A 26,981-nucleotide genomic window follows, 5' to 3' on the forward strand; every position below is an offset into this window, starting at 1 on the left:
TCCTGCTGGCGGCGCCTGGCGGCCTGGAAAGAAACTACTGAAATACAACGTCACGGCGTGCCCGCTGAAGCAAACACCCGTGTCGTCGGCTTGTCGTCAGCTTTGAGCGCGCGCCGCCGGAAAGCGCGCCGGCGCCGCCTGCCCGGGCGCTGCATTTTTTTTTCGCTGCTTCTACGAGGCGCCGCAAGGCACCGCCACTGCATGCGGCCCCGTCGGCGCATACAATTGTGACTTATCTGGCCGCCTGCGCTCGCTCGCGCAGACGGGAGTTTCACCCCCTGTATAGTCTTGCTCCGTGCTCTCGGTGGACACCCGAACCGTGCTTTGAGGGAAGGGCCGAAGGCGGGGGTTAACGAAGAAAGAGATCAATAGGCTCCGTATTGAAGAGCCCCGGGCTAATTTCGACCACCTGAGGTTATTTAACATGCACTGAGATTGCACAGCATCCGTGTGTCTTTTGCGTTTAGGTGGAGGGTGTCGTCGCGATCGAGATTTGCAAATATTGATATTGGAGATGGGTCGATGGACTCGGAAGGTAGGTCAAGCGGTAATGAAGCGCGCTCTTCAGAGAAAGGGGCAGGGGAGGTGAGAGAGGGTGGGGGGTGGAGAATAATGAGTATTTGTTCATGCGCCTAATCGCATAGGGAGCCTGCGCAAAAAGGGAATTTTGCTAGGCTCTGTTGAGGCGCTACCCGAAGCTGGCAACGAGAGGATGGCGCTCCGGAAAGACCCGGGTGGTTTCCCCTCGGCAAAGCGTTTGTCGTGATAGAGTTCAGAGGCGAGGACGACCTGGAATAGGGGCAGCCTTGATTCGTCAGGCAGGGAGATTTGACGGGAACGAGGGATTGTGCGTTAATTGCTTCGACGAGATCGTCTGCTGTTTCGTTTAAGCGGACCCCAATAAGCTCGGGAACGCATTAAGCGGACGTCTCTGCTTGTGGCGAGTTCGCGTCACTTGGTCCATGGAACTAAGCCGCGAAGCTTTGCACAAGCAGAAGAAAAATAACTTTATTTGAGGTCAGCGCTGGGGCATCGTGAGAAGGAGAGCTTACTCATCTAAAGCCTATTGGTGATCCGCCGAGCCCGATGAAACCAAGCGCAGCGCTTGATGTGGAATGCAAGGGGATAGGGGAAAGTTATGACAGCGTTGCGTGGTACAGCATGTACGTATTCTGTTTATGTCTTGATCCCCGAACAGTTCAGGCGAGAAAAATAAACTGACGCATTACAAGAAAAAGAGGGAGACGTGGTTCAAACAGGAACAGTTCAGTCGAGTGTTTCTCAACGTTTCATACAACTGTTCAGTTTTAGTGCGAAAGCTCTACTTCACGAGCGATCCAGAAAAGGCCGGTGATCTCTGAAGCCTCGACCTTAGACACTTGAGATGAAATGACTTGGATACGGTGCGGCTAGGGGAAGGTCACGTGGCGCGAAAGTTTAAAATAAATTGTCTTGGAGCACAGTGTAAGGCAATGTAGGCAAGAGTCAAGCGCAATTGAAGGACACGTTAAGGCAGCGTCTATAGGCAAGTCAAGCCAATTCGAAACCACGTGCCTCTGTAGTATTTCTGGAGTCTGTAATTCTGTAGCGATTTACCGTAGTAAAAAAACAAATCTGTTGTGGCGACAGAAACTTTCTGTTGTGCTTTTCGGCTAGTAAGCTTCAGGGTTTGCTTGCGCAGGCAGCCAGACTTATAAAGTTGACGCCTATATATAAGTTGAACCCCGTTATAACGAAGTAGAAGCTGCCCCGCGGCGATTACTTCGTTATAGCCGTTCCTTCGTTATAGCCCGTGTTGACCAAGCTTCCAACGGGAATCGTTATTCCTTCGTTATATCCATTATTTCGTTGTAAACCGTTTCGTTAGAACGAGCTTCGACTACAGTTACCGACACATTGTGTGTCACGTCGCTCTGAAAACATAAGAAATGTATAGAAAGGAATATATAGAAATGTATAGACATAAGAAAGGAGGGCAGCGCTGGACGCGAGTGGCACGCCGCTATAAGGTGAAGCATCGCGAAAGGCTGGTCGCGAGCGATAAGGAAGTCGTCAACACTATCCCCACCCCCTTCGCCTTGTGTTGTAGAAGGTGTTGTGTAGGGCAGTCAGGACGCTGTTTACATGACCCCAGGAGGAACCCTAAGGCATCAGTGAAAAGCTGAGCCTATCATGGCACTAAAAAGGCGGGTGCGCATGCTTGAGTTGTCTGAAACAAACGTGCTGCTTAGACAGAGAAATTAGAGCGCCAGTGAAGCGATGAAAGTTCAGTTTATTCACAATTCAAGCGAAGTGAGTCGCGAGACCCTTATGTGTCTATACACGGGTCTAGGTGCTGCTATGACGCTGTTGTGAGCGGGCCTATGTTATCGTAAATATAGCCTGCCTTTTTCTCGCGACAAAACCAGCGCCTTCATTGAAAACTCAGAATAATTGTCGGCGCTTTAGCATCTTCGCTTTACTGTATCGCTTGTTTGTCGCGCTCATTTTCCTAATACAGCTCCAGCTTTCTCATTATTTTATTATGAATTAACGAAGCTCTCATTCCGAATAGGTCGGCGTGCGACGAAGCAACCGTGCGGGAACACTGTATGAGCACGATCTGCGAACAATACCGTCTGCACGAACGAATTCCGGACTTCCGGAATTCCGGACAGAGGCTTCCATCCTGCTACCCGCCGCGGTGGCTCAGTGGTTAGGGCGCTCGACTACTGATCCGGAGTTCCCGGGTTCGAACCCTACCGCGGCGGCTGCGTTTTTATGTAGGAAAAACACTAAGGCGCCCGTGTGCTGTGCGATGTCAGTGCACGTTAAAGACCCCCCAGGTGGTCGAAATTATTCCGGAGACCTCCACTACGGCACCGCCTTCTTCCTTTCTTCTTTCACTCCCTTCCTTATCCCTTCCCTTACGGCGCGGTTCAGGTGTCCAACGATAGATGAGACAAATACTGCGCTACTTCCTTTCCCCAAAAAACCAATTATTATTATTATTATTATTATTATTATTATTATTATTATTATTATTATTATTATTATTATTATTATTATTATTATTATTATTCATTCCCGCCGCGCTGACTCAGCGGCTTTGGCTTCCGTCTGCCCATCCCAAACCGCTGGCCCGATCCCGGCCGCTGTATACGAAGACACCCGTGTGCTGTGCGATGTCAGCGCACGGTATAGAACCCCGGTGGTATAATTAATCCGGAGCCCTCCACTACAGCGTACCTAGCTGGTGGCCTGAGTCGCATCGAGATATTAAAACCCCACAATGCGTAATTTACACATCGTAGGCATGGACGCCTCAGGTCAAGAAAGGTGCATGTTATGGCGACCGCGACATAACAACGAGAAGCATTGCCTGCTGATGATGCCGATCGTAATGCAGCGACAGTGGAGCGCAAAGCCACGTATACATGGTGTTCAAGGGACGCGATCGTCTTAGAGCGCAGGCTTCAAGAAACGACGTCACGCTCCACATCTGAGTGTATACCTCGCAGGGATGACGCGGCCGCGTTTCTTGTTTTTCACTTCCACTCTGTTCCGCTTTGTCACTTGCAGCTGTGTGCCAAGTTCACCCCGAAAGCTTCTCAAAGCCAGAGCGATCACCGTAGATGCTATTATGGCCACCGAGATTACACAACATCCTTTTGGATTCCATCGAGATTTCGGACGGACATTCGGCAGCGTTAGCTGTTAATGCGAAGGTTCCTGAACAAAACGCGTTTGTTGTCGTATAGTCAAACGTCCCCAGGACGTCCAAGGGAGTTTTAGGGCCCATTGGGTAGGGCACCGTGCACTGCGTGCCACCCGATAAGGGCGCGAAAGGTGCGTTTGTATTACTACGAGCTGCATAGCATGTGACCTAATAAGCTACCTTTTGTTATTCTAATCAAGCACCAGAGATATAACTGAGCACCTACTGCATCCAAGGCTTTGCGTTAAAGGGGCTCTGGAATGGGCTCTAATAAAGTTGCGGTATGCTTGTGATGTCAAAGGACGCCCCTTCACGAATATCTTCTAAGAAAAATTTTTTTTAATGCGCTTTGTAGAAGTTGAGTTATCTCCAGTCAAAATTTGAATTTCAGCGTCTTCGCGCCTTTCCTTCTCTCCTCATCACTTTTTGCACGCTGGAAGGTCGCCGCTCCTCCGCCGGCCCCACCTCCAGGGGCGGGGCTTCCTGACCCGTCGGAGCTAAGCGGCTCATTGGCCGCAGCCATGGTAGCTGCCTGACATCTGAGATCGTCTAACCAATAGCCATCTCTCAACATGTATACGCAGCAGCGAGCGACGGAGGAGGGTGCCAGCATGAAAATGTCGCCGGAAAGGCCTCGCCATCTTTCCCGCGTGATTGTGGGTTCTCTGCTGCGTGTAGAAATGTATTTGGCTCAGGTTTTCATGACAACACAATGCAGTGATTGAGTGAGTTTATGAGCTCTCCTCGGAAGGCGCTTCAGAGCCTGTTTAACACCTCTGCAGCGGTGGTCTTTAATTACATCGTCTCAGTTGCCCACTATATGACTCGTGCTAGACGGATCCGCGCTGTTCGCCAACAAAACGAGTCATGCTCATCGGCTGAAACCACTCCGTGGTTGAAACTATGGTTCCGACTAGGAGGCAGGGAGGTGCCTGTTGCAAGTGCTTCACGCGTGCTGAAGCCGAGAATATTACTGTAAGAGGACTGCAATCATCAGAAAAATTCTGTGGAACTCCGGTTTCGAACCAATCATCCAGATTCGAAGTAAAACCACATTCACCATACGGGACGCATGCTCTGCCTAAGCCATTCGTAAGGTAGTAAATCAAAATTTCAAAAGCCCCACCTCTGGAATGGCGGGGAATGAGCAAATTAATAAATAACTGAACAGAACGACGTATTGGGCTAGTTGGTTAACATACATCTTGTAGATTTAGCTCAACAGAAATGAAGGAAATTGAAGAAAAGACGTTACACGGGCGCTGTATACTGTCGGTTCTAAGCAGCTGGAACCCATCCCACAAAGCGCAAAGACGTCCTATATAAGTATGACGCTAGGATGCCCACGTCAGGATTTTCAGACGTCCTGAGGTTGTCCCTAGCTGGTCCTCAAGTAGTCCAACCGGGATCTATTTGTCCTTTCATTGCGCATTCTAGGGATGTCTTGAGGATCAAGGTTGGGGACACTTTCAGTACTACTTCGGGATTTATATCGACCTTTTTTTCATAAGTGTGCTGTATTCAAAGCTAATGTAAGAGAAGCTAACCAGAACAAGCAGAAGAATTGTGTTGAAAAGAATAGGCACAGCACAGGTTTACCATGCCTAGGGCCACAAAGAGCTGTAGCCCTATGTGGAGTTGGATTCTGCTGCCTGAATGGAAAAGACGAGTGGCTCAAAAATCTAAACAGTCCAACCCCATTAAAAGCACGCGGTACATAAGACCAGATTTAAAAGAAAAAAAACATCTTCGGATATCTCCTAGAGGCATATAATTAGCTGGGTCATAATGGTTTCCTTCATTATGACACTACTGCACATGTCTTATAATAAACCTGTGGTGTCTAAGTTATAATGAGAGCCGAGTGCGAGAGAGAAAGCTGGTTTGATCACATTTCAATTCCACAATACTGTCTTGCGATAGGACGATTGTAGGACATTCGAGGAATTTTTATCCTTAAGTCGTCCAGCAAACTAACTGAGGACATCCTTATGAGGACATTTAGCCATGATGCACACAAAATGTATTTAGAATGCCCTAATCGGGATGAGAACATTCTGACAATTTGAGGACGTCCTCAGGACGTTTGGTGTTGTCTGGGATAGATCGAGTAGCTCCAGCGTACGTGACAGATGTTCCGTCATACCGTGGTGGTTTTTGTTTTCCCCTCCCGAGTGCATGACATTTCTCCATTCTGCCTGCTAGCCTTTATTTCCGTTGCCCCAGCTCTGGTGCTTCACTATCGATAGCAGATCCCGGGGCTAGCAAAAATCTTTTCCTTCCTCATTATTATTATTTTAATAAACCACTTACTACACAGCTTGCTGGAAAGTGCAGGGGCAGTACTTTCCACAGTCAAAAACGCGTTCACATCCTCGGTTCACCGGTCCTTAGCCAGGACTTAATAAAACGTTTTAATTACGTCTTGATCTTTTAATCTACATGAGCAAAAAGTTGGCTGCCAGTTGGATTTTTTTCTGCCACGTAACAAATGGCGCCCTGATGCAACAGAGGCATACACTGGATTCGCGGTCATGCTCATCTCGCGCTCCGCATAATATTCACGTGGAATTCTATGGCACACCTTGACACATCAGACGATCGACCCGCCACCTTTCCTCTTCCCCCAGATCCATTCCTGTCCCGCATATCCGAATCACAAGTTCTGCACCAACGAATACGCGCTCGACTTCTTCCGTGTGCGCACCCTCTCCCCCGTATTGTCTTACTCGGGAGGAGGAGGTATCCGTGCTCTGCTCGACTGGGGCGACTCTTACCCTTTCTGTACGCCATCGGTGGCGCGACATACTTTTGCCAGTGACTGGCAAGTGCCCTCACTGAGGCGCTTCACCAGACCTGGGTGATGTGCGACACTTGTGGACGTGTCCAACCACGGCTTCTGTGCGAACACGCTTAATCGGGGTCTGTGATGGAACTGCTTATCTGACAAAGAAACGTACACCATGGACAATCGCTACACCGGCCACCTTGACTGCTATTTGGGCAAATATTTAAAGTGGATCTTAAAGCGGGCAAGTTGGTGATCTTCAGAATCAATGCATATGGTAACTATCGCTAAAGACAACAAGTTCAGACCAGAAGGAACGCGAAATACTGGCAGCATTCCTCATTCACTTGGAACGACAGTTGTGCGTAAACAGCCCAACGTTATCTTTGTCATACAAAGAATTACATTTCCTGAACGAGAAGGTGCCGTTGCACATGCGCTTTAGGGTGTGATCCGTTGTACGTGTTAACCTACATATTGAATGTGTCTGTCTGGAATAAACCAGTTGATGTCTAGCGTTCATGGTGTCCGTCTTTCTTTCTTCTGTCCTTGTCTTTAGCGCTAGTTACCATGTGCATTGATTTGGACAAAATTGCTCTTCACTCTTTCTAGCTGTCTCCTGCGCTCTATTCTCCCTTTCTCACTATGCCTTATGGCAAGCTTCTGAAATAAAAAAAAATCGGAGACTGCCACGATATACAACAAGGAGACTGACAGAAAAACTGAAACCTGGTGGCGGCCATGTCCTGTCAAAAGAACGCACTGTCGTTTTACGTGGCTCCCGCTGCCCGCGCTCCTTGAGAGCCTCAAACAGCTGCTCACAGCCCTGCCGTGCGCTCCCCAAAAACGCGGCCCTGCATGACACGTGCCAAACATTTTTCCGTTCGGGTCCTGACGGAGGCCCGCAGGGCGTCACCGCTGATAACCGATATCTCGACTCACGTATACGGCGGGAGGAAAACCAGACGGTGAGGAGGCGCGTAGAATCGGGGGGCCTAGGTGCGTGTGGTCACATAAACACCGTCCGACGTGCGGGAGGAGAGGGAGAGAGAGACCAAAGGCCGTCTCGGCTCATCCGCGCTGACGAGCGTCGTCGGCACCTCCTCGCCCCCGCCTCGGCGCCACGCTTAATGACAGCTCCGCAATGAGGGCCCCAAAAGCCTTCTTCAACGGCTCCTCCTCATTTGCCCCCTTCGCGGGAACCGGATCATCCTACTACTACTCCTGGGTCTACGGCATGAGGAGGTAAGCCAAGAATCTCCATTTCGCGTTCCGTTATAGACTACAGCCATGCTGACGTTTGGACAGTGGCAACGCTTACGCCGGTCGGTGTGTCGCACGTAGCATCGACTGGCGCGCTCCGAGCATGCTTCTCTTGAAAAATAGCTTTAGCATGGTTTAGAGAAAAGAGCGAGGGATGTATTCGGGACCAGCCTGGTACTTGCTGCGCTTGCGCTGTGACCAAATCGGGACTTTCACCCTCCACTGCACATGCGCAGCAAGCACACGGCTGACCCGGTATATGTGTGGACGCTATATGTTAAAGCTCATAATTCCCTTCCGGCAGAGCGTATTTCATTCAACGAAGACGCCAACCGTGTTTACAGCGAGGGAAAGCACATAGGGGAACGTTGCTTCACCTGGAGAAGGTGGCTGAAAAGAAAAATTAGCAGCAGATAATTGTATACTACATGCTACCGACTTGATAAAAAAATGCTGGAATGCTATCCCGCGAATAAAATTAAAATTCATGCTTTTTCTTAATTTCAAATACTGCTAGCATCAATCGTACATGGATTCCCATAGCTTCCTGTTTCATATCGATGCATTTGAGTATGGGTGCACGGAGCCGCAGTTAAGCCCCAATCGTTCCATTTTATTTAACTTAAACTCAGTTTGACGAGTTCCCTAGAGAGAGAACGTGAGTTCGTAACTGCAAGCATTAAAGATTGAGGCAGATGGCAGCTTTGTTGCTAAGCGCATTCTTGACAAAACGCAAAGTTGCTCTGAAAAGCGCTTCATATTGTGCGAGGCGCTTAGGAGAGCCGGAGTCGCATGTTGACTGAGACGATGATATGCGATTGTATTTATTGAAAAACAGCAATAATGCCTTGCTCTAACGTGGTGCCGGACGTAGTAGATTCGCAAGAGTAGCGTACACTAGCTTTCAGCGCAGCGGAACCATCGGTTCGAGAAAGTGCGACGAGCTTTTTAAAGCTGAAACAGATATCAAAAGGCCCAACACAGAGCTTTCAGATTATTTTAATAACGCGTTTTTGTCGGCTGAAATTCTGTGCGCTGCTTGAAAGCTCAGCACAAATTGCTGAGTAACGTGCAGAAAAAAAAATATATAACTTGTGTCTTCTGATTGCAGATCTCTGGAAGCGCTCAATGGCACGCCTGAAGAGCTCCGCCGACTCAACGATGAGGGCGCCAATGACGTCCTTATACAGCCTGCTTCGACGCTCCAACTGGAAACACAACGGTATACAGGACAGAATCGAAGCACGGCTCTGTCACTGCTCTACATAGGGGGCGCTCGCTGTCTCTATCCTACGGGAGCGCGAGGCGCTCGCAAAATGAATGTTGTCTAGGCTGATACCCTCTTGAAAGCATGAAACGTTCCTCAAGGATATCTCAACTGAGACATTAAAAAAAAGCAAAGGAAAGCCAAGCAAAATCAGCGGAATCCAATCAAAGCCAGATAGATACAAAAGGATACAATACGACAGCAAGGCGGGCGAGTTGGTGATACATATTTGAAAAATTACAGCGCGGAAAACGGGGACTTCAAGGGTAGAAAACACAGGACAACAGCGCTTGTCCTGTGTTTTTTACCCTTGAAGTCCCCGTTTTCCGCGCTGTAATTTTTCAAACAAAAAGATTAATTATTCAGAAAAAAATGCGTCCGCTTCCAACGAAAGCAGAGCATGCTATAAGTCTCACGACACGAAAGAGGAAATCGTGAACGCGTGATAACGTTATCACAAAGACTGGATTCCTCAACCGCGCCGTGGTGTAAGAGACCGAAACGAGATAACGGAGAAAATGGGGAACATAGATGGAGACCACGCGATATAAGAGTGGCACAACTCGCACGTCCGTAGATATGCCGCTCACCAAGGTACGTAGTATATAACCCACGAGGAATGTCTGTTCGACTATGCGCTAAAGAACCGCGTCAGCGGCATAAACGTTCCGATGAAGGTGATCAAATTTCGCCAAGCAAGTTCAGCAGAAAACGCAGAAAACACGTGTCGTATGTAACTCAGCACCTTCGGTAAATCCTTCAAAACCTGAAAAGCTCCTCCATGTAGCGATTAATAAAATGACGCTGCCGCTCGCACAGGAGATCATGGTGGCGTCCTGTTAGTAGCTGCATCAGTGACTGCGAGCTCAAGGTGGTGATGGGTTTGCGTCAGCGGTAGCCCTTTTTTTTGTCTTTTTGTGCACTGCAGCAATGCTCTCCTGTTGCGGTTACCAGTTCGATTAGTCTAAGAAGTAATTTTTTCGCCCCTTGCGGCGGCATTAATACAGATTTTCGGCGATTTCCCAACAGCTGCTCAGTGATGCATGTATCATATAGTCACGAATACTCTCCACTAGCATTATGGTACAGACCAGCGTACTGGTGTCACATCTCACGTTCTCAGTGCCCTTGAAAGTCACGTGATTGTGCACGCCATTCGCAATGACAAATTGGCTTATTCGCGTGCATATTCACGGCTGTCCGCCTGAGGACCAATGTCCTTGTCGGAGTACGCCAATGCCCATAGGGGGAACCAATGTACGATTTTAGTGTGCTCAAGCTCTTCTGAGTGCCGAAAAATTGATGTCTCCGCACAAATTGTTGTGCACGTTTCAGTACGCACTGTCCCCTTTCTTGCCAACGCCAACCATTCTTAAAAACAGTCTATGGCTCGTCCTCGCATTTCTGAAGCTTAGTTGCATCATCAGGGGCCCGTGACTGTCGCTTGACATATATATATATGCCATGAATTAACCTTTCATTTTCACACAGAGGCGTTAGAATGTACATTAAGAATCGTTGTCAACTAAAAATAATTATTTTAGACCTAATTCTTTCTCTTTGTCAATAAAACGTGCCTCAGTACACTTTATCTTGCCGGAATGTGCGTCGCACCAGCATGCCTCGAAGGACTCTTGTCGCATGCGAGGATCACGTAGATGAAGGAGAGCGACTCTATTTCAAATATCATGCCCGCCGGCCAGAATTTCTTTCTGTCTTCGACACGTTACGATATATAACGACGTATTTTCAGTGACATATAAATCGTCAGCCTAACTACACCCACTGCAGGGCAAAGGCCTCTCCCGTGTCTCTCCAATTAACCCTGTCCTTTGCCAGCTGCATCCACCTTTTGCATGCAAACTTCCTAATCTGATCCACCCACCTTAACCTTCTGCCGACCCCTGCTACGCTTACTTTCTCTTGGAATCCACTCCGTTACCCTTAAGGACCAGCGGTTATCCTGCCTTCGCATTACATGCCCTGCCCAAGCCCATTTCTTTCTCTTGATTTCGACTAGGATGTCATTAACCCGTGTTTGTTCCCTCACCCACTCTGCCCGCTTCCGATCTCTTAACGTTACACCTATCATTTTTCTTTCCATACCTCGTAGCGCTGTCCTTAATTAACGTAAGCTGAAGCCTTTTCGTTAGCCACCACGTTTCTGCCCCGTAGCTGAGTACCGGTAAACGACAGCTGCTGTATACTTTTATCTTGAGGGATATTGGTAAACTGCCACTCGTGATCTGCGAGAACCTGCCATATGCGCTCCACCCCATTCTGATCCTTCTAGTTATCTCCCTCTCATGATCCGGATCAGCTGTCACTAACTGCCTTAAGTAGATGTGCGACGCATCTTTCGGCAAGGTGCAGTGCATTGAGGGAATTTTTTACCAACGTATAGCGAGAATTAAATCTAAATTAAGTTATTTTTAGTCGAAAGCCATTCTTAATGTACATTCGAACGCCCTTGTGTGAACATGAAGGATTAACAATGACAGTAAGGTCGTATAAGTCTAGCGACAGTCATGGCTATATATTTTCGATGACTGCGCGCTGGCTTGTCTTCAAAAAATAAATTGCGAGCTCTGATTTATTGTTCAACCACATAATGGCATTGCATGTCACGTGCCTATGCTGCTGCAGTACGTACACTACTGCCTGCAACATATGCGCTCATTGTGTTTGAGCCATATCGTTTTGAAGGTCAGACAAGTGAGACATTACAAAATTAGAGCACGTACGCCGGTGGGACAGGTCGTGTACTGTCCCATTTCTCGCGATAACGAAGATTTTTGGTGCCCCCGCGGCTTCCTTTATCGCGGGGTCCAGCAGTGTCTCGAATGGGAAACAACAAGAAAAAAAAAACACCTGACATTTGTTTCACACTAAGATTGTGCGCGTGTCGATATCTGCTTCTTGCCTCCCACGCACTGTAAGTCACGATTATAGCAGCGGGTGGCTTGTTTTTTTTTCTTTTAGGTATGTAAATAAAGCTGAGCAACGTGCTTTTACAACGGGCTGAAAGTACACTGACTGGCCGTAAATATACGTAAGAGTCAAAGACTATTATTTACACCTGTAAACTGTGTATGTGCTGCAAGAAGAAACAAATTTGTGCGAAGCATAATAATAACGCAAAATTAGTTGACGGCTTTATGTGCATGGCGTTATTTGTATAAGATGTAAGGGATGCATGGATCATATTATTAAATCTCTTGCCCTCAGTTGGTTACCTTTCGGGATGCCAACTTGAGTTCCATTCAACTAAACTCGAAATTTATCAAGCGCAAACCTCATTCTTATTTAACTTATTTTCACCTTGTTTGGCTCAAGACGTCAAAAACTATACGCAAACGATTTTAGCGCAAATGAAAGCAACGAGGAGGCGCATACCTGTGGATTTCACTCCGCGCAGCCCGCGGTCATTTCTTTCTTCAGAACAGTCCTCTGTCACATTCCAATACCAGGTGTTATATAATCTTTATCACTCACAAAAGCTGCTTAACCTAAACATGTCGCTGCATGTGCCAAAATTGAATAAATAGTCGCAAAAAGCTACACGGAGCTATAGAATGAACAGTCGTTACAACTACAACGAATTGTGACAAGCAATGTTTAAGCTTCTTGCTGCTGTGATCAAATGTAACAAGTGACATCAGTGCATGTGCCGAAACTGAATAAATAGTCGCAAAAAACCTATACAGAGCTATAGAATGAACACTCCTTACAAATACAACGAATTGTGACAAGCAATGTTTAAGCTTCTTGCTGATGTGATCAAATGTAACAAATGACATCAGTGCATGACTTGCGCATTAAAAAGTTCAAAACTTCATTTTACGAGCGCACATCTGTTGTCTTTTTTTATATTTCTCGCTTTGTTTCTGTTCTGCCTTTGTAGGCTGTCACAATTTCGACAGCTTGCAGTCCGGCGTTCTGCCACTGTGTGGACTTGTGTGCACTCATGTTTTGGTGCGTCGTGTTTATGTGTGCGTAATGTGCTTATGTGCACGGGGTCTCTGAAACGGTGGCGGTGACGTTAATGTACTGGAGGAATTAACCTTGCGGTGGCCTGTCGGGAACTGCTCCGCCCGAATCATTGATCTGAATGATTGTCTCTACCACTGTTGCATGATGCCAGTGTCCTTCGACAACTCGGAAACGCTCGAGCTGCCTGCAACGTGTTACTTTGCTGCCTCTTGTCTCTCCATTCTTCGGCAAAGTTGAATTCAATATTCGCTAATTTTCAGCGGAAACTAATAGGCGAAAACGTTTATTAAGTTTTGTCTTCCTCCTGCTTAGTGAGTGGGGTCATAAGTGGTTATCTTCGCCATAACTTTGATTTACATTTTTTTTCAGTAGCTTACGGTTATTTCATCAAATTAGCAGCCCAAAGCATTCTTCTGTCTTTCGTTGGAATGATGCGCAGGACTTTAAACAGGCGATAAATATTTTACAATTAAATTTTTCTTTTCTCTAATGACGTTCCAGTTTCACAGCCGAACGGTGGCTGTGACGTAGAAGAGAGTTCAAATCACGTGACGCAAGCAAGAAACTGTACAATAGTCGTTGACTTCTTCCGTTTCATTTCACCTACACCCTTACGCGAACCTGCCAAAAAGCTGGAAAGACAAAAAATGAACAATCAACGATTATAATGCAGTTCTTGTATGCCTCACGTTATCTCAAATCGTCGTCTACGTCACAGCCACCGTTCGGCTGCTGAAACCAAAACAACATAAGAAACAAATTCAATTATAGATTATTCAGTTGGCTCAAGCGAATTCCACGTCGTGCTTCGTGTAAACTAATACAGTGCATAACATACCAAAGAAAAAAAACTCGCATTGAAATGACTGGTGTCTCTAGTTCTTAGGGCTAGTTGTAATTAACTAATTTCGTTACGGTCTTCTAAACGAAGCATGAAGGAGAAGAATCGATTGCGCGCATAATGTTCACATCGAACACCTTCTCTAGGTGCAAAAATGTGCGCTCAGTGTACGCATTTATACATTTGCCCTGTATATCGTAACCTGGATGTCTCAACTATCTGTCAGGCAGAAATTTTACTCAATTATTCATTTAAGCACAAACTACCCGCTAGATTTTTAAAGTAATTTCGAATATGCAATTTATTTTCTGTTATAATCAATACATTAACCACGAAAAGACAAAGAAAGGAACATTCCGCTTTCTTTGGTTCCAATGACTTTTGCCTTTCTGTAATCTATAAATCCGAACGAGCTCTTCACCTTCCCACATTTTTTTTTGTGAATTTACGGGAGTGAAGTTTGTGCAATAGTGTTTTGTTCAGGAACAATGTGCCTTTCCTGTTAAAAATCGCACGTCTTGCCAGTATACCTCGTTCGGAATATGTGGAAGGGCACAACGACACGCTTCGTGCTTTTTTTATACTGCTTCACACCACCGTTCCGGCTTGCAAATTTTTTTCACATTTTTCATGTTGAATACAAGCAATAAATTCATCTATCTGAAAGTTCGCTCATGCTGTTTCTGCTCAAATTTAAGAACATTCTCAATAGCTCGAAGTGTGCTAAAAATGTCAGTGCGATTTCCTTTTTTTTTTTCATCATTTCAACGCACATACTTGAAATAAAACTTGTGAGCAATTGACGTAAAAAAATTACGCGAAGACCTTTCACCAGATAGCGGCGCACTGGTGAATTGAAATTTATCCCCCCCGCAGACCTCCCCTTCGAAACTACACCGCCGCTGCCTGCAACAATCGCCGTCAGAGTCAGATGTCAGTTTCCTTTTCGGCTGCGTCAGCTTACAACCGCTAAGCCTCGTCGAGACAAACGGCGTGTTGTAACGTTGAAACCTTTCCCTCTTCACCAACTGACTCGGCTCGCGTAGCCTTTTCCCCCTCTCCGGCCCTATATAAACAGCAGTATCTTGTCGTAAAACGGGGCAGTCGCAGGCCTCACGGCCGATTATAAGCGATAGAGAAAAACCCGCCACTCGGAGCAGCGTCAGCATTACAACCAGCTTCTGTCAAGCGAACAAAGAAAAACAGCTGCAGAACCCCGCATTCGCTTATCTTTCTTTAGCGCTCTCTCTCTCTCTCTTCTCTTTATGGCCTTCCTCGTCTCGCGTTCCTTCACAAACTCTAATTCACGCACGACTGTGCGAGCTGCAGTGTGTTATAGAACCGCGCGTGGACTTACGTGACAGCGTTATCGCTGTGCGGTTGCCCTGCTATATATGCTGAGCGAGCGGTGTGCCTGAGCAGTTTGCCGTGCTGCTGGCTGTCTTTTACTAATGTCCAAGACCTACAAGCTTTGTGGTAACCTACAGCTACCACAATGATTGCAACAGGCGCATAGTCACATGAAAACACGAGAGTGGATCGCTCTGAATCCGCCAGGGAGGGAATCCGCCAGGGAGGGCTGCGTATAACAGCTTTCGCTGAAGAAAAAAAAGTGACGGACGATCAGTGCGATACATGAGGCAGAGCATGCGTTAGCATTAGTGCTCCCCCTGACACTGGCGTGATCCAGTCCACCAATCATCGTGTGACATGCCGTTCTCCCTTTTTCACTCACCCGATCCAATCGAGCAGTCACAGTGTGATACGCCGTAACCCCCCCCCCCCCCCGCCACTCGCCCAGTCTCCTCGACTCAGATTGGCGACCACGGTTTCCCTCTTCAATTTGCCTCTCCCCGAGGCTTCACACGCCGAACACTTCCCGGGAACGGTGTTCTAATGCTAACGCATGAAAAATATATGGCTGTTCAGTCACAGCCATAGTCAAAACATTGTTTAATTCTCCTACACGCCATTGTCGGATCCAAAGTCCTGTGCGCCTGCGTTGTTTCAAAGTTTTCCAGGCCAAGTTGTAAGCGGTGAAGGAATCCGATTTTCGTATAAGAGTATGCCATCAACTGGCTGGAGCTACGCGATAAACGCGTCTCCTCATAAGAGTGGATCGGTTGTTATACCGCAGGTTTACGCCTTATCGCGTAATCTGAAGAATGTGACCGCGGGGTTAACGCCATGTTTTTTCCAGCCGTTAGACCAAGTGGTCTGAGCCCGGTTGTGCTTTTTTTTAGGTAAAACCATTGAGGCGACACGCCAGGCACGCGAAGGCTCTGGCGTTGCACCCGCAATACCCACCGCGTGATACGCTTCATGTGGGCTTCGGTGGCACCACAGCCAGACAGGAACATGCTTGAACAAGCGTTGCGCATAGCATGCGCTTCATCTGAAAAATAAAAAAAACTGCTGATTTGAACATTGTCGCCGGTCTAGTTTTAAGCTTCAGTTTGAGAACACCAATGTTCGATAGAGAAACAAATGATAGGCCAGCGCGTGTACACAACATACCACAAAGGCTGGCGATCGACCGATGCGCGATTAGGCTTTCGAGTACGATGTCCAACAGGGGCCTTGTTAGAAAAGGCTTGGTTTGCTGCAGTGGTTGATGATGATGCTGTTTTTTTTTTTTGCGCAAGGGCGTCTAAGGCCAAAGAGCGCCAAACACAAGGTTTTGCCGCAATGGTTGAGAAATGGCCCGTCTGTGGTTCGAATTAATTTACTGTGTCCTAGAAGAGCGCCAGCAGCGATGATTTCGTCATGAGTACCCGTTTTGGTTGGCTTCGCCACACAGCTTACGAGCACGCGGGTCACGCCACACCGAAGGCTTTGATGACGGCCGCCTTTTTGGTTAACGGAAATTCTTTTCCGCTTTCGTTTTGCGCTGGTTGCCTCTGTGAAACTAGCTTACGTAGATTACCGTCCAGCACACTATCAAACGGTTTGAACCGTATGCTACCACGTTGCGAAAACGGAAACTATACCGAACATGCCATGGTCATGCCACGCCACAGTCAGAGTGGCATCGTTTAATTGACCACGTACCCGATTTTCGGGGCGAAAGGAGTTCCACCGTCAAACTATGCACCGAAGCTGATGAATCGTCATGACAGATGCTGCGTACAGTACTAAACACGAATGCGCGTGTATGGGAGTAAAAACGGAGTAGATTCTCCCTCCAGCGCACTCCCTTTTATAGTGCATGCGCTAGAGTACACTGTTGAATTGTATGGGCACACACGGAGGACCCTTGAAAGGCGATTCCCTCTCGCCTGATCGCACCTCTCTCCCTTTCTCCTTATGTCGCAGTTCGGGGGAAGTACCCGCTGCCAAGATGCCGGCGCCTCCGGGACCCAGGGACCCGTAAGTGTGACCTTGCTCATTTTTCAAGAATGGTGACCTTTCAAAAATGAGAAGACACCCACAATCCTGCAATTGTACATATACACAAGGTTGATCCCGCTGTTTCACTCCCCCTGTATGGAAGAGCTTGTGACGTCACTGCACGCCATTCACAGGAAGACCTCCCGAGAGTGAAAAGTCTGCGCGCAGTCGCTCTAGGAAGAATATATAGGCCTAAGGTGGGCCACCGATATTATCATGCACGGATGGCATGGCAACGTGCAAGATACTGCACTGTGCATACCTTTGTATCTCAAAGCCTGTTAGGAGGGTGGAAACCTCAGCAACACCAGAATCACGATCCTCTGATAGGTTTTTTCTTTCCTTTGCTCGTCCTGACACAGCTCCGAAATTTCGAACGGGGACAGAAATGGCCACTATATGTACGAGAGGCGCCACAGTCCATTAGGGGTCAGCCAGTCCAGCTTCCATATATGGCAGCACCTTAGCATGTAGAAAGAGTTTGCTGTGCTCGGAGTGTTAGAACTAAATGAATTTAAATTATGCAAGCGCTGGAATTATTTTCTAATTTAGACACGAGTACTGAGCTTTTGTTGTGCGTTTGCATGTGTTCTAAGGACAACAAAGAAAGTTATAACTCAGTCTACGTGGCGCAGTCACTACTGGAGGAGTATGCAACGCTTCCTCAGTAGTGGTACTCAGAAGCTACCTGGCGAGCAAAATAAAGAGGTAAAAACCCAGGTACAATACTGAACTCACCACTCACCTGTCAAACGCACCGCAAACGAGCGAACCTTGCGTATAATTTACTTGAAAGCAGGGCCGGATTTAGAAAAATGGGGGCCCTGGGCTAATGCGCATGCAGGCTTCCTTTCCCTATACTGACCCCCCCCCCCGCCCCCCGTCGTTTGCTACGCTACTGGAAATATGCCATTTTTAATTTTAATTCCACCGAATTAAAAAGAACGAAGTGCGATCAACGGAATTATTATTATTCCTATTATTACAAGGAAAACAACAAAACTTGCTTGAAACGCGTGCTCTTGTAAACATCAACACATATGTTCACTTTGTGATTAATCTGCATTCTCTTTTCAGCAAAAGCTAGGCTTTAAAGAAAAGTTTAGTGCACTCTCAGTGCACTCAAGACGAACAATAACGCAGAAAACGCAACACAGCTCAGATGTCGATCCTTCTGAAGCTAGGCTTTGTTTGCATCACTAAGTTTAATCCCGTGAGGAGACGTATGGTTGTATGCAAAACATTCTTTATTAAAATTCAAGCATCAGACTGCAGTAATCGTTATACACGTTACTCTATAAATATTAAATATAGATATATACAATATTTAAGGCAATACAAACACAATAAAAATGCTCTAGACTACAGATGAAAATTACCAACTGTAATTACAAAACATTATTTGAAAATACTTTCGTTAAAGGTAAGACAAGCAAGGACGACACAATATAAACGTGGCACTATCAAAAACAACAAATATACGGTTCTTTATAAGCACGCTAAATATCACAAGAAGAACAAGCAAGAGACGAACAACGAAGATTTGCATATCTTGAATTACACTGCTCAGCGTTTCATTGGCAACGTGGAGGCTGGGAGGCGACACAACGAACTTATTGCAACTATTCATGTATAGCTCAAACAGTCCTCTTTTAAAATGGCACCTTTCGCGCCTTCGCTTTGGCGAAATAATGTAGTTTGTTCGAAGGATAGATCGCGGAGGAGGTCACTTTCTATGGACATGATAGCGAGCGAGTTCACCTTGTCGTCAAGGGGGCTCGAACGAAGGCGATTTTTTATCGGCGACAACTTGGAAAACGATCGTTCGGTCTCACAGTTTGCCACGGGTATGCTTAAGTACATACGCAAAGCAATTAATAGAAAGGTTCGCAATCACATCAATAAGCTTTATTTCGTGCGTCAACTTCATTATTCCCAGGGTACTCGTGTCCTGGCACACAGAGTTGTGCAGGAAGTTCGCAAACTGAACGACTTCAGCGGAAAATGCTGGCTCCAAATCATTTTTGTAGGTTTTCACCAACTTCTCAGACTGCTGTGCCAGAGAGGCCTCGCTCCCAACTTCTGTCAGCAATTTTAACAATCCAAACCTTTCAAAGAGTTCAGTGTAGGCAGCCTTTCGCACTCGCAAAGCAGAGCCTAGACTGTCAAGCACAACATTGTAGATCTCTACGATAAATTTTTATCTACCTTGTAGCGCACTATCGCTTTTTCCGTCCGGGTGCTTACTCAAAACGATGCGTTTGCCCTCATCCTGATAACGTTGATTGGTACTTAGCGTGCGTGCTCTCTCTTTGAAGGTACAAAGAGAGGTCGCAAAGAATTAAAGACAAGTATTTTGCGCGTTTCACTCCGTCAACGAGACGTTCCTTGACAGCCTTTGCCATATGCTCGATAAATTCATCACAAATGGTTTTTGACAGATACGATGGGTGACCTTTTCATTTGTTCCCGTAGCGTTTGATGTGCTCCTCTAGAAAGGGATCAAACTTGGCAATGGCCTCAAGCACTCCCATATAATTGTCATTTCTCGGTGAACCAAAAATCTCCTCACTGTCCCTAAACGCTAGGTTGCGCTCAGCTAGAAGGCTAACTACAACGACTACGCGCTTCAACACCTCTGTCCAGTAAGCGGTCTCAGTGACAAGATGCTTAACCAGGTCCTTGTCAATTGTGCTACTCGAGTTAGAGCGGGCGAGCCATGCTGCCACGCAGTTCCGGTGCTCGACGCCATTTTCATGTGCGCAAACCTTTTCTTCTGCTCTTTTCCAATCAGAAAAGCCGTGCGCGGTGAATGCACTGGGGTTGCTTGAAATCGAAAATAGTTTGCACATAAAACAGTAAACGGAACCTTTGGACTCCGAGTACATTAACCAGTGTCGCTCATACGCCTCTCCATTTACAGCCTTTCGCACGAAAGATGAGGTGACATATAGCGTTTCTGAGTTTTGTATTGCCTTTCGGAAGAGGGAAAATTTTCTGCCCGATTTTGAAAATACAATGGCTCTTTCTCAAGGCTTACGCTCCGAAAGCTGTCAGTAATAACGTCCGGCCATTTAGCAGGGTCACTTCGGAGAATCTCGCAAAGTACCTCTTGCTGCGGGTGTGTCTGCACTTTTCTGTTGCCGTAACGAGAAGCCGTCTCATTTGTCCTCTCGAAGCACACTTTGTGGGTGGGAACATGATTATTTGAAGCCAAACTAACAGGAATCAAGTGAGTCGGTTCTTGGAATGTTGTTTCCTGACGCTCGTAAGTAGAAGGAGGCTCATCGGGGAGGTTTGGCACCTGTTGATCAGCGGTAGTAGAAATCGGGCGTGGCGGACCGGTCACCTGGACCTCTGTGGCAGGGGCCCGGCCGAGTAGCATAGACGTTGCTGACTCAGGAACAGGACAGGGCTCGGTTAGCGTCGGTTGCTCAGAAATATGGACGATCGATGTTGGCACCGTACAGGATCCAGACAACCAAGATGAGTCAAACCTTGCTTTTTGCCAGGAAACCGTGGTGACGAAGTTGGCAAGTCCTCCACAGAAGCACAGTCGGTACTATTGGGAGTTTGACACGGACTCTGGGTAGAGCGATCATACTGCTCCGCGGAAGCTGCATTCAGTAGGCACTTCGTCATCTTTGGTAGCTTCTTTTCACGCTCTTCTCTTTCTAACTTCGCCTTTCATTTAGACGCACCACTTTGATGCTTCTGACCGAGCATTTTCGCATGAATGGACGCTAATTGTTCGCCGCACCGGGAATTTCGTCAGTCCGACGCGACCGCAGGTGTCCAGCAGTGGCCGTCTCGATGACTGGCGCACGCTGCCTCTATGGTCCGTGGCTGGCCGATAGTGGTGCGTCCCCCGGGAGCTCCTCAGCGGGCGGGCTTATGCAAGCTTAACCGGCGGCTCGGGGCTGAATCGCAGCCCGCGATCAACTTCCTTTCATAGACGCGCGCCGCGTCTGTCTGTTACTAGCGCCAAAGCAGGCGTTCACATGCGCATAGAGTTCCTTGTACAAATTCCCTCATTCTCCCGTTCCGTTCTCGTCTTCCGATTGGCTAGGAGCAATCTTCTGTTCTGGGAGGTTCTCGATTTTTCTTTCGCCTCGTCAACACCGAGCGCGAGAACGAAGGGGAGAGGGCGACTCCTAGCGCGGGCGAAGTTACGCGCCCTCCGTCGCCTCTGAGTCATCCTTTTCTACTTCTAAGAAAGTTCGGCGGCCAGTCTGACCTACTTTCTCCGTCTAGCGCGCGCGAGGGTGCGCAGCCACTTGGCAGGAATGGGCCCTGGAGACAGGCCTTTGTGTCCAGCTCTCCAAATTCCCCCTTCACTCTTCCATAGCCCTAGCCCGAACAGTGAACATTCCATGCCCCGAGGCACGCGGACAAAAGCACGTGTGACGTCTTCTTACCTTTCCTGCCTAGACTCTGCCAACAGAGTCATCATCATCTGCTATAGGACTCATCCTCCCCGCCCAAATTACCATCACGGTAAAGAAAAGTCGAATGGGAGGCACTGTTGGGTACTGCAGCACATCCTTTCCATGATAAGGACAGCGGCTGAACTATTTGAGAGGTGGAGGGTGGCGTGGTGGTGACGAGAGGCAAGGGAGATTTAGGTCCTCATCCCACATTACATGTTTTAGGTGTTTCCCCCTTGCCCCTCCTCTCCAGACAGCACTGGACAGACGGACTGACAAGAAACCACGAAAACTCTTCCAAGCAAACGCATCTCGCTTCGTAAGAAAGAGGGCCCCGCCGGGGTGGCGGGGGATTCCTGCTTTTGGAGCTCGACAAGCTCTCTCCAAATCATCAGGCTAAACGCATGCTGTTACATTAGGCGGAGGGCCCCGTCTGCTCGTTCTGGTTTTATCGCTTCATACATGTCGCTCGAAGTTCTGTTGCCCATGGTTCCATATACTAAGCAGGTTCGAATAAATGGGCCTCCTTCTCCTACTGTCCGAGGTGAGGCCCTGGGCTGCAGCCCCCCTCCATCGAAACGCGGCAGCGGAGGTCGGTTTCGAAGCCACGTACTCCGGCTCAGCAGACGAGCGCCTTAACCATGAGCCACCGCGGCGGGTTTACTCCTTTCTGTTCAGAGTGCTGCAGCGTTCATTACCGTTCACGAACGCAGCGTTTATTGCATGCGCGCACAGAGCCCAAGCTCAGCTACCGCGCCAAGGCTGCACGTGAAAGCAGCCGGCGAGGCGGGGGGGGGGGGGGGGGGGGGGGTCAGAGTTTGGCCGTTCGTGAGCCCCATAAAGTCCAGTCAGCGATAAAAAGCGGCAACACTGTGTAGTGTCGAGGAGGAGCCAAGCAGTCAAGGTCAAAGCTGTTTGGGGCGTCGAGACAAACACAGGGCGGCACGGTGATAGCGTGAAAAGTGCCGCAACCTTCTCATGTGTCGGGTCACTGGAACATTATGGGCAAGCATGTCATGCGTGGAGGTTCTCACGATTGGCGGTCACTGGTTCAAGCGTGATAAACGAGTGGCGCCAGCATTTGAATATATAGCTTCAAGCGCGAGTTACAGCTATATCTAAGTCGAATCACGTTAATTCCAACTCCCAGAGTATTCGAACCGACGCGTCGGTTTCACCAACATCGAATGTATTAAAAAGGCTCCACTTATTTCGAACTATACATAATTCTAACGAATTTTCGGTGCCCTTCGATTTCGAATTGTCAATAGTCGGATACAGGTCAAGTAAAATGCGGATTTTTTTCGTCAAAGGACCGATTCTCATGAACCCGCTAGCGTGACAGCGCATACGGCGGTAGATGAAAGGGGATATAAAACCATCAGTTGTGATCTTCATTCCCTCTATTCTCTACGGTGAAAGAAGTGTTGATTATGGTGAATAATGCAAAACGTCTTTTATTTGCGTTTAAAACAAACAAATAAAACAGAACGGAAGAGTAACAAGGAGAAAACTATGTACAGGTGACTGCCTCGCAAGTAGACCTGACGAAACCAGCCCCAGGTTTCATATCAAAGCAGCTTCTTTTAATCCCTACGTCCCCGCCCCTCAGTTGGGACAACAACCAGTTAGGTAAAGTCCCAAACGTTCGATCAATCTCACCTTGGCGAAAGGACGAAACAGCAACTCAAATATATATATATATATATGACAAAATTAGACCAAAATCCAGAGAGATAAGAATGAATAACGGCAATAATTAGCCATCAGCCTTCCCATACAAGCTCATCTTTCATTATGAGATAAAAGCTCCAATCGTTGCATTCACTTTGATAGAACAGGTTTCGCATGTTACCCTATACTGTCATATTCATTTATTTTGAGTCGCGCTACGTTGCATAGCACGCCAAGGACGGCGCGGCCATTTTCCGCCGATTGGCGCGCCGCGGTGCGGGCGTTTCTTTGGGGACTGCGGCAGCTCCGTTTGCCATTTACTGCCCTTCGGGCGCTAAAAAGACATTGCCGAGCATACTTAAAAAGCGCGGTTGTGTTGCAGGAAGTCTGCGTTATCAAAGCAATAAAACTGATGCGTTAATCATGACATTTAGTTTGACATCCACGTTAATTGTGCCGGCATCGCTACCGTCCTGGTGCTCCATTGCAGAAAAAACTTTTCGGTCGCTGTCAACGTCAAGCATTAGGTATACAGCTAGCGTGCAGTTCTAATTCCAATGCACTCTTAACCGTTCCTGCCAGCCATAAGGCACTCCCCAGAAAACACAAATACATCCTTAGGAAGTCCAGGGGATTAAATTTTGAGGGCATTTTTGTTGTTCCGAGGATGTCCTCTACTGATCCTCAAAAAGCCCTCACATAGTCCTGTAGTCCGGCCTCAGTATGCCCGCGGGAGATCCTCAAATTTCCCCTCAAGGACCTTCTTAGTATGTTTTCAGGACGTCAGATAACGATTTAGCTCGGAAAATGTGGGTCATTATTTGTTTAATTATTGTAGGCAGTGTGCACAGGGGTTGTGAAAGTTTTTTGCTTTAGAAAACAAATTTTGCAAAAGTTTGCCACATTCAACACTGGTTTGTTTACCGCATTTGCTGGTTATTATTCGTGCAATACTTTTTATACAGCAACTACCACTCTTTCAAGGGTTGAACTCCGCCAGCTCAATGCAAAAGCCACGTGGACGAATGGTACCGAATTGTAAATAGTTCAGCCCTATCAAAAGCACACAGCACATAAGAACAAGTTTAAAAGCCAAAATTTCTTAAGATATCATCTCAAGGCACATACTTTCTTCAGTCACAATGGCTCCCTTCATTATATAGTATTGTACTCAAGTAGATTTTATAAACCTGCAGTTTTTAATTATTGAAAGCCAAGTGCAAGAGATGAAGCTTGCTTTATCTTAGTTCAATGCCATATTATTCTCCTGCGATAGGACGTTTGTAGGACATCGGAGGAATTTTAATCCTCGAGTCGTCCAGCAAAGCACAAACTGAGGACTTCCTCATGAGCACGTTTGTGATGTACTCAAAATGTACTCAGAATGTCCTGTTCGGGATGAGGATGTCCTGACCATCTGAGGAAGTCCTCAAGACGTTTGGTGTCGCATGCGTAGTGGTGCGCCAGTAGAAAGTGTAACAATGGCAGCTAAGCCCAACAAAATGGCCAGTAGAAGGTCCAGGAAGAAAACTAAAACAAAATTTAACACCAGGATCAGTTACATAAACATGCAAGGGGGTAGAAAGAGAGCGAAATGGTTAGAAACAGAACAGCAGTTAAAGGATGCAGAAGTAGGCGCGTACGCGCTATGCGAGATACATCTCAGGGATCTAGAAGATCCACCGTTTATTGATGGCTACGTCTGGGAAGGGAGCAACAGAACAACAACGGAGAAGGAAGGAGGGGTAGGTATGCTGATACATCAAGGATCAAATTGGCAAAGAACAAAATCAACTTGCAAAGAATATGTCTGGGTATCAGGTACAATTGGCAGTAAAAGGACATCGCTGGGGGTAGTTTATTTAGGGACAGGGGACAAATGTAGGAAAGAAAACAAGGATCTAGTAAACTGTCTCAATGACGATATAAAGCAGTTTGGAGTGGAGACGGTGCTGATATTATTCTACTGGGTGACATGAATGGCCACATCGAGGATCTGGATGGATGCAGATTGTAACAGGAAGTTAATGCTAGACTTCTGTGAGTGGCACGGCCTAGTTATTTTGAATAACGAAACTAATTATAAAGAACAAATCACGTGGGAATCCCATAACAGGCAGACTACCATTGACTACTGCCTAATGTTGCAGGGAATCTATAGCAAATTCGCAATAATGGAAATAGGCAAAGAGGGGAAGTACGGACTGGGAAGTGATCATAAGCATATAAGTCTACAGTTGGGAGCCCTGATCAAAAGAGAAATGCAGAGAAGACAAAAGGAGAACACAAAATTAAACAACGAACAAATAGCCCTAATAGCAGCCGACATAAAGGAGGCAATAAAGAAATGCCCCATGGAAAAGTGGGATTATAACCAGTTAGAACAACTCAATCAGTACAAAAATGAAACAAGTAAAAGAAGTAAACCGCTGGAGAGGAAAGAGGAAGCCACGAAGCTGTTGGAACAAGTAAATTAGGGAGGCCATCGAGCAACGACGGGTGGCTTCAAGGGCACACATAAGAGCAAAGAGGGCGCAGTTATCTGAAGAGGATATAGGCCAAAAATGGGAATCTTATCAACAAAAGAAACAGCAAGTGCAGGTCCTCATCCAGGCAAAAACGAAGCAGTCCTCTGATCGCTGGCTGGCTGAAGTTCGCGATGCAACGGAAGAGGGGCCAAGAAAATTCTGGAACCATATAGGCTGGCTGGGTAAAATGAACCAAAGAGAGCAGGAACAGATTCAAGATGCTGAGGGAAAATGTTTGGAGGGAGACGATGCTGTGAAGTACATTGCATCAGTTATAGCGGAGTCATTTAGGAACGATGTTAGGGTGCTCTCCACAAATGAGGCAGCAAGACTGGACAGAACAATAGAAAACAGCTTAGAGCTGACCAGTCTGAACTAGAAAAAGGCGGAAGAAAATATTCTGAAATGCACATCCGCAGGGATAGACGAAATTCCAATCTAGCTGATTAATGAACTTGGGCCAAGAAGCAAGGAAATGCTGATAAAAGCATTGGAGGCAGTCATAACAAATAAGCAAATGCCGCACAGCTGGAGATACGAGTAAAATGAATTTCATTTATAAAGGAAAAGGCGATAAGATGAAAACAAAATCCTTCCGACCAATTACGATAACATCTGCTATATACAGGCTGGCCATGCAGGCGGTGAAATTAAAAATAGAGTCATGGGTAGAAAGTAATAGGATACTCGACAATCATAGCCTGTTCGCACTTAGCAAATACATAGAAATAGCCAACGCAGAAAACAGACCTCTGTATTTAGCCTTCCTGGACATAAGCGGTGCATACGACAACGTGAACAGGGAACTGCAGTGGAACATATTAAAAGGTGAAGGTATCGGTCATGAGGCAATTGATTTTGTATAGGAAATATACCAAAAAAATAAAGTTGAAATGACATGGGAAGGAATGAAAAGTACGACAACTGTCCAGGTACACAAAGGATTAAGGCAACGTTGTCCTCTATCACCGCTGCTGTTCCTGCTTTATATGATAAGTATGAAAAGAAGGCTACAAGAAAGCAATCTAGGTTATAATCTGTCGTACAGATTAGACGGAAAGGTTGTTGAGCAATGGCTACCGGGTTTAACGTATGCGAACGATATTGTACTGT

The 26,981-nt window shown here is 46.9% G+C and overlaps 1 protein-coding gene across 6 annotated transcripts in view; it reads left to right on the forward strand.

Annotated features, from left to right (window-relative positions):
• LOC144132894 (equilibrative nucleoside transporter 3-like) overlaps positions 1-26,981 on the forward strand; it is an 85,341-nt gene that overhangs the window by 46,280 nt on the left and 12,080 nt on the right. For 4 of the 6 annotated variants that reach the window (XM_077665614.1, XM_077665612.1, XM_077665615.1 and 1 more), the window contains exon 2: positions 17,165-17,218. In XM_077665614.1, the coding sequence (XP_077521740.1) occupies positions 17,165-17,218 (54 nt within the window). Of the gene's footprint in view, positions 1-7,578; positions 7,731-8,859; positions 8,971-17,164; positions 17,219-26,981 lie in introns of those variants that run through there. The other 2 variants (XM_077665613.1, XM_077665617.1) reach the window with 2 other exon arrangements.

Source organism: Amblyomma americanum, chromosome 5 (genome assembly GCF_052857255.1).
Source record: "Amblyomma americanum isolate KBUSLIRL-KWMA chromosome 5, ASM5285725v1, whole genome shotgun sequence".
Taxonomy (NCBI): Eukaryota; Metazoa; Arthropoda; class Arachnida; order Ixodida; family Ixodidae; genus Amblyomma; species Amblyomma americanum.